The sequence below is a fragment of the Bos mutus genome, chromosome X (genome assembly GCF_027580195.1).
Source record: "Bos mutus isolate GX-2022 chromosome X, NWIPB_WYAK_1.1, whole genome shotgun sequence".
Classification (NCBI taxonomy): Eukaryota; Metazoa; Chordata; class Mammalia; order Artiodactyla; family Bovidae; genus Bos; species Bos mutus.
Genome location: NC_091646.1, coordinates 85,013,332 through 85,021,379, shown reverse-complemented (window position 1 = coordinate 85,021,379; position 8,048 = coordinate 85,013,332). Strand labels below are relative to the sequence as shown.

The 8,048-nt window shown below is 41.7% G+C and overlaps 1 protein-coding gene across 20 annotated transcripts in view; it reads right to left on the bottom strand.

The window, feature by feature from the left end:
- Positions 1-3,409: 3,409 nt before the first annotated feature.
- Positions 3,410-8,048, bottom strand: part of ARHGEF9 (Cdc42 guanine nucleotide exchange factor 9) — a 554,493-nt gene continuing 549,854 nt past the window's right edge. For 15 of the 20 annotated variants that reach the window (XM_070366260.1, XM_070366259.1, XM_070366262.1 and 12 more), the window contains one exon: positions 3,415-6,770. In XM_070366260.1, the coding sequence (XP_070222361.1) occupies positions 6,589-6,770 (182 nt within the window). In that variant the 3' untranslated portion in view covers positions 3,415-6,588. Of the gene's footprint in view, positions 6,771-8,048 lie in introns of all 20 variants that reach the window. The other 5 variants (XM_070366264.1, XM_070366268.1, XM_005890990.3 and 2 more) reach the window with 2 other exon arrangements.

Sequence of the window (8,048 nt, the reverse complement as noted above, 5' to 3'; positions counted from 1 at the left end):
CTTCCCTTGGCTGATTTTCATCTGTATCATTTAGGTTTCATAAGGCATAACTATGAGTATACCAATGAATTCTGTGAGTCTTGTAGTGAATTATCAAACCAAACATCTATTTCTGCTTTATTGACTATGCCAAAGCCTTTGACTGCGTGGATCACAATAAACTGTGGAAAATTCTGAAAGAGATGGGAATACCAGACCACCTGATCTGCCTCTTGAGAAACATGTATGCACGTCAGGAAGCAACAGTTAGAACTGGACAGGGAACAACAGACTGGTTCCAAATAGGAAAAGGAGTGTGTCAAGGCTGTATATTGTCACTCTGCTTATTTAACTAATATGCAGAGTACATCATGAGAAATGCTGGGCTGGAAGAAACACAAGCTGGAATCAAGATTGCAGGGAGAAATATCAATGACCTCAGATATGCAGATGACACCACCCTTATGGCAGAAAGTGAAGAGGAACTAAAAAGCCTCTTAATGAAAGTGAAAGAGGAGAGTGAAAAAGTTGGCTTAAAGCTCAACATTCAGAAAACGAAGATCATGGCATCCGGTTTCAGACTTTATTTTTTTGGGCTCCAAAATCACTGCAGATGGTGACTGCAGCCATGAAATTAAAAGACGCTTACTCCTTGGAAGGAAAGTTATGACCAATCTAGATAGCATATTCAAAAGCAGAGACATTACTTTGCCAACAAAGGTCTGTCTAGTCAAGGCTATGGTTTTTCCTGTGGTCATGTATGGATGTGAGAGTTGGACAGTGAAGAAGGCTGAGCGCCGAAGAATTGATGCTTTTAAACTGTGGTGTTGGAGAAGACTCCTGAGAGTCCCTTGGACTGCAAGGAGATCCAACCAGTCCATTCTGAAGGAGATCAGCCCTGGGATTTCTTTGGAAGGAATGATGCTGAAGCTGAAACTCCAGTACTTAGGCCACCTCATGTGAAGAGTTGACTCGTTGGAAAAGACTCTGATGCTGGGAGGGATTGGGGGCAGGAGGAGAAGGGGACGACAGAGGATGAGATGGCTGGATGGCATCACTAACTCAATGGACGTGAGTCTGAGTGAACTCCGGGAGTTGGTGATGGACAGGGAGGCCTGGCGTGTTGTGATTCATGGGGTCGCAAAGAGCCGGACACGACTGAATGACTGAACTGAACTGAACTGAACTGAACTGAAGGGTGTTATTTGGGATCCCTAGACTCTCAATTGGTGTCAGAAGGGAGGGTTGTCTTGTGTGAACTCTTTCCCCTAACTTCTCAATTGCTCTAACATTCACAATATGGTAGAATTTTCCTTGTCTTCTGAGACTTAGTTCAAACATTTCCTTCTTTGGTAGAGATGTCTAATGTTCATTCATATCTAGTTCTCCTGCCCTTCTGAGTTTGTAGGACTTTTACAGTTTTCTGTTTCCTTAAAGTTGGATGAGGCCATATGATCAGTTCTGGCTAGAGAATTTAACTGTAAGTGAGAAACAATCTAGGGCTCTCTCTTCAGCTGTGGTGATTATAGAACTACATCTTGAGATGGAGGTGTAGCAAGGCAGCAGAAGCCCAGATTGTGTACTATCACATGGGTGATAGCTGCTCTGGAAAGTCGCCTGGACTCAGAGTAGGATTTGTATGAGCAAGAAATAAACTCTTATATGTTAAGCCATTAAGATGCATATTGATGTATGAATACAACACAATATTGTAAAGCAATTATCATTCAATTTACAATAAATAAATTAAAAAAATAAAATGGATAAACAACAAGGAAAAAAAGATTTGAGGGAATATCTCTTACTGCAGTACACTAAACTTATCCTGACTGATTACAAAGATGTTCCTCAATCAGAATTAACCATTCCATTTTCTGAGTGCCTTGAGGACTTCATCCATCCTTCTTATGGCCCATGTTTATATGTTCTCACTGAACTCTGAGACTGTAGGCAGAGATTTTATTTTAGTCATCTTGGTATCTCTTGTGTACCAACCACAAGGCCTAGCCCAGATTATATACTTAGGACATGCAAGTTGAATCTAATTCAGTTGGTTGGCAGCATGGCTGTTGTGGAGATGGACAAAGCCTCACCTAAAAAGCTGCCTTGAAGGACCTATTGGTGAGTTAAATAGAAGTAATACAGGTTTCTGAAGGACAAAGGACCATGCACCATTCCTTTCACTCTTCCCCAATCATATGAGAAAACACTCATGGCCTACTAGAGAAAAAAGAAAGAATTGGGAGAGATGGAACCAGAATAGTGTGCTTCTAGTGAACATGAAGTAACCTCCAAAATTCCTCTCCAACCATGTTGGGAAACCCAGATGGTCTAATATACCTATGACCAGGCTAAACTGTTGCACTGCAAGTGGTTGTACTTGGGGGAATGCTGAGATCTCATTTTGTTATCTTGGACCTGATAGGTAAAGGCCTGGGTGAGCAAGGTCTATCTAATCAGCATTCTATTCTATGCAGGACAGAAGCCTCTGGGAGGCAGGGGTAAGCAGGTCAATATAAATAGGGAAATTCCAAAGGGTCCAAAAGTTAAGCAGGCTAAGCAGTAGAGTGGTGGCCTCAGTGACTAAAACACTGAAGTAAGCCAAAACCCACAGCAGAGACCTTGGGCCTCCTTCTATTTGCTCTTGGTACTAGAGACAAAAGGACCGGTGGTCGTAGTCATCTGTTGGAAGCCTATGCTAGAAAACTTAAAGAGACAGGGCTCTTGAGGAGAATATAGAGAGTGATACTCATTCATATGCTAGTATCAGCTCATTCCATATTCTTGCTTCCAACTCCCCTCAATTCATGTGATACCCAGGAACACTCTAAGAGTAAGCAACTCTGAGATCAGTTTGAAGCAGATTGGGAGATGAGTGACAAATAAGCATTTTACTGGGATCAGTGTTTATTTCTTCTGGAGAAAGGCAGGTGAAGTAGTACCAGAACATACAAACTATTATTGTGTCTCTGCTGGGTAACATAAAATACCACACAGGAGCCTTGTGGACAACAAGGAGCATGTATGTGTAGGAGACACCATGATGAAATAAACACTTTGGGGGATGGATAAATATGTCTATTTCAGAGGAAACAGGACTGGAAGCATTAGGAAATAGCTGGAGGTGAAGGATTCCTAAGTGATATGTATTCTGGTTAGGTTCAAAAAGCAGCTTTTAAGATCATGTGAGAGTGCACAGGGCAAGTACTGGACTTGGCAGCTGCAAGGAAAAGGAGCAAAGTCAGGAATGGGTCTTTAAGACTTGTCAAAGGGTGAAGTGACATGAATGACAGTCCTACCCATAAAGACATTTGAAGTGCCTCTGTTACAGAATCAAAATTGGTTATTGTGGCCTACTCTTTAAGAAATGACATGGAAGGCCACAGACAGCCCATCGTATGCCTGGCTATAGAACAACAGGACTGGTAGGCGAGGCTGGGATAAGCTGCCCCCACCAGGCAAATTCCCTTTATTTAGCACTTGGTAAAACATACACACACAAAATAGCATGAGAGCTATGCCTAGAGGTGTCTTTTACTTCTTTTATTGAACTCCATAAATATTTTCATAAGGCTTTGTGTCATTACAACATCATATTTTTGTTAAACATTTTTTAAACACACAACTTTGACACTTGTTTGACAGGGTCAAACAATCAGATAGAAGAAATGAAATAATAAACTGGCAAGTGCAGAGCAGCAGGGGTAATCAAAATCACTGTTGCCCATCCATCCACCCCAGCCCACCCCATCCCCAAAGCACTAAAAGATCACTATTTGGTTTCACACTAGAATTGTTAGAACTCTCTTGTTGCTGTCCTTACACATCCTTTAGAGATATACATGTAGAAGGGATGAGAGAGAGAGGGAGAAAGAGGAGTTGAGCTTCTGGATTAGGCCATTCTATGGCAGGTTCCAAGCCTTTTGGAGAGCAAATCCAGGCCTCATTGAAGTGAGGAAAGGGGATCTCTGGGCCATGCAGAAACAGAGATTTACAGATTCCTTGGGGAGAGCACTGCTGTGGGGACATAGAATAGGCTTGAATTCTGAACTCAGGTAATGGGGGATCCCCTTGAGGCTGTCCATCACTGGTCTGCTTGCTGTCATTGGTTAGGTGAATTTTCTGACCAATGGTAAACTGATTTCTTATTGTTCTCACAAGTTATTGGCATCTGATGAGACCAGTGAGTTGGGTGAGTGAGAGGTAGGTGGAAAAGAGGTGATAATCCCTGATCCTGGAGCTCTGTGTCCTGCTTCCCTGGACACAGTCCCAGGGGAGCAGGAAGGGGGTGTGGGAGGGAGCTTGGCCAAGAGAAGTTGTAGCTCCAGGGACCTGTCCAAGAATCCCCTTTTGGTGTGCCCCCAAGCTCTGGAGAAACATGTCAAGGCCAGGCCTAATGGGAAAGAATGGAAAGTGGGAAAATAATGTACACTCAAGGGAGGCCTACACAGCCAGATATTCTGTTTGACAGGGAGGTCAATTTAGCTTAGGCACTCAGTACCAGGTTCCTTGCCAACGGAGCTTAAGTAGTTGGGTCTTGTGCTGAGCAGTGGTGGCCAGTCCCGAGCTCTAGCCCTCTGCTCAATTCAGGCTTATCCTTGGCTTACTCCTCAAGTCTCATTTGGGTGTGGTGGAATGTGAGCTTAAACAGCTTGTAATTTGATTCCCAAAGAGGAAAAATTCCCAGGCTGGACAGGGCCTGGTCTGGATCAGGAAGCATAAAAGCAGCAATCAAGCTAGCTATGTTAAGTGTCCCATGCAGCCACAGCTGCTGCTCATTAAGCTGAGGTCCTTTCATGATGAAGTCTTCTCCCACAGGGTCCAGGACAGACTCAATCTCCTCACTAGAATGGCGCTCCATAGTAGGGCCCATCTTTACTCCTTTGTACTACATTCTTCTTACAATTCAAGGTCTATCTACCCAAGAGGCCATGTGGAGAGGAGGAATAGGGAGTACACATAGGGAGCCTGTCTCTTTGTGTGGGAAGTGTAAAGCCTGCCAAAAATGAACCTGAGGGCAGCAACTCTGCCTCAGATCCTTTCTCCACAGGGAAGTGTCCTCTGGGTTTCTCACTTGCTTACTTCAAATGTGGTGGGATGGGAGAATGTTGGAAATAGGGCATTCTTTGAGTTCCAGAAGTGCTTTAATTATGCTCATACCAGCAATCCTCCTGTGTAGGGGAGAGCAGGGGAAAGAAAGAAAACAGGGAGGAAGATGGAAGGAGCCATGGAAGATTATCCATGCAATCTGCTAACAATGGGGCAAGTTACACCTAAGTTAGGAACTTTAAGTACATATCTTGGACTGAGGACGTCTCTTTCCATCCCCATCTTTATTCTTTTCTACATTACTCTCAGCCCTGGATTCTGTCTAGGTCAATAATTTGAATACAGCTGATGATCTTGGTCAGGTGAGCTCTGTTTTGACCTCTCACAGACTCTGAACAATGCTTCCTAAACAATCTGCAAATGTAAAGCAGGTATAACCAGGCTGCTGAACTGACTGCAGTGGGGAACCATATCCTAAACCTACCTGTTACTGGAGACAGTTGAATCCCTCCTTCAAGGGGCAGAGTCTCAGCCTCTTTGCTTCTAGTTCAGACTTTTTAAGTTAGGGGAGGAAGAAGCCTAGAAGAAACCCCATAACCAAAGTGGCATGAAGAAGAGAATAACTGACCCAAACTAAACCCCAGATACAAAACTGTCATGACCCAGCAGTGCTACAACATGGGAACCCCCAGTGCTAGAAGAAGAAACAGCCCAAATGCAGAACATTTTCTGAACAAAAGTCCCTTCTAGTATCATTACTCTGATGTTCTCTTACTTCTGTTTAGTTTCAATCCCTCCACAACACCTAAAACACAGTGAAAGCAATAGAAATATTGAGCAGTTATGTCACAGGGCACAACAGAGCATGTCCAGACTGGTATGACTAGGACAGAAGATGCAGGAAAAAGGCTATTTGGGGTAACTGCAGGGCTGCAGAAACATTCGCAGATGATCAGTCGAGGGAGAGGAGAAAGGGGATCCTTCCTTTACCCAATGAGAAGTAAAAGGAAAAAAAAGAAATTCAAAACTCCCAAACTCCACCATATTAAATTAAATTCAAAAGTCATCAGCATCAGTATCATCAGGAAAGTAAAAAACAATACAACACATCTATGTTAATAATGACAAGTCAATGAATCATTCACAGGAGAGCAAAAAGATTATTTCAACAAAAAAGGAACAAATAGAAATGTAAGTTTCTGAAAGTAAAGGGGAGGGGGGCAGGATAAGAACAGAAAACTTTTTAAGGGATCACCTGTTTGGAAGTCATTGGTACTTCTTCCTACCAACTACAGATTTTACTTGCCCAAAACAACAGAAAACATTTTTGGTCCTTCTGCGTGTGTGTATGTGTGAGTGTGAGTGTGAGTGTGAGTGTGTGTGTGTAGTTGGGTGTGTGGGTGTGTACACTCAAGACTTTGTGTGTTTTTGTGTATGTGTGTGTATGCATGTGTGTGTATATGTATATATATATATAAATTTCAACAGTGCTTCTCCAAAAAAGGTCCATCTATAAATATAATTTTATTTATTTTAAAATTATCTGCCTCCCTGTTGGTATTATTTTTTGAAGGGGGTTAACCTGCTGAAGTTTTGCCAGAATGGTGACTGGCTGCGCTTGGGTTCGGTGAACTCAAAGACCTGCGACTGAGCGATGCCATCGGGGACCAGGTATTGGCCCTGGTTTAACGGGTCCTGTGGTGGTGGGTAGGAAGGAGGAACTGAGCGGGCAGAGTTGACACCTAGAGTAGATGGGAGATCAAAGGGAAATGGTATAAATTAAGTAGCAAGGGGCTTCTCAAATCACCTAGTGCCCCACTTTTAATCCTTATCTATATTCAGAACAGAATAGGCTGAAGCACAAAGCATATGATTCAGAATGCAAGGATGATTTCTCTGTTGCTCCCAAATACCTTTTTCATTTGCTGGTCAGTGTCTGAAATTTCAACATTACAGCTTCTCTGTTTGTCTTTGTTTGATTACTTGATCCCATTACCCTGGAAGCAATGTCACATTAAGCCATCATATATCATATTAAGCCATTGGCAGGTCAGTGAGAAGGAAACACTTCTAAAAGTGAGTATTTTGCTGTTTTTTATTCTTATTGTTTTCCATCTTTATTGAGATATAACTGACATAATATTGTGTAAGTGTTAAGATGTTAATGTGATGATTCATTACATGTATATACTGTGGAATAATTACCACAATAAGGTTAGTTAACACATCCATCACCTCACACAATTACTTTTGTTTGTGGTAAGAACATTTAAGAACCTCCTAAGTATGTAATACTCTTAGCACCTCCTAAGTATACAATAGAGTATTGTTAACTATATTAACCATACTGTATATTATATCCCCAGAACTTCATCATGTAACTAGAAGTTTGTGCCCTTTGACCAACAAATCCCCACTTTCCTCAATGCCAACCCCAAATCCTGGCAACCAGCAATCTATTTTCTATTTCTATAACTTTCCTTTTTTCAGCTTGCACTTAAAAGAGACATCAGATAATATTTGTATTTTATGACTTATTTCTCACAGCATAACTCCCTAAAGACCATTCATATTTCCATAAATGATAGGATTTCTTTCTTTTTATGGCTGAACAGTATACCATGGTGTATATGTATATGTCTTTATTGGGTATATGGTTTATAAATAATTTGTCCCATTTCATAGGGAGCCTTTTCATTTTGTTAATAGTTTGTCTTTTGCTGAGCAGATTACAAGTCCCACTTGCTTATTTTTGTTTCTCTGGCTTGTGCTTTAGGTGTTATATTTAAATCTCATTGGCAAGACCAATGTCAAGGAGTATTTTCTCTATGTTTTCTTCTAGGATTTCTACATATGTGGGTCTTACACATAAATCATTAATCTGCTTTGAGTTAATTTTTGTGACTGGTGTAGTATGGGGGGGTTGATACAGTCCTCTGCATGTAAATATCTAATTTTCCCAATGTCATTTATAAAAGAGTAGTTTTCCCTTGTGTTTCCACCCTGGCTCAGCGGTAAAG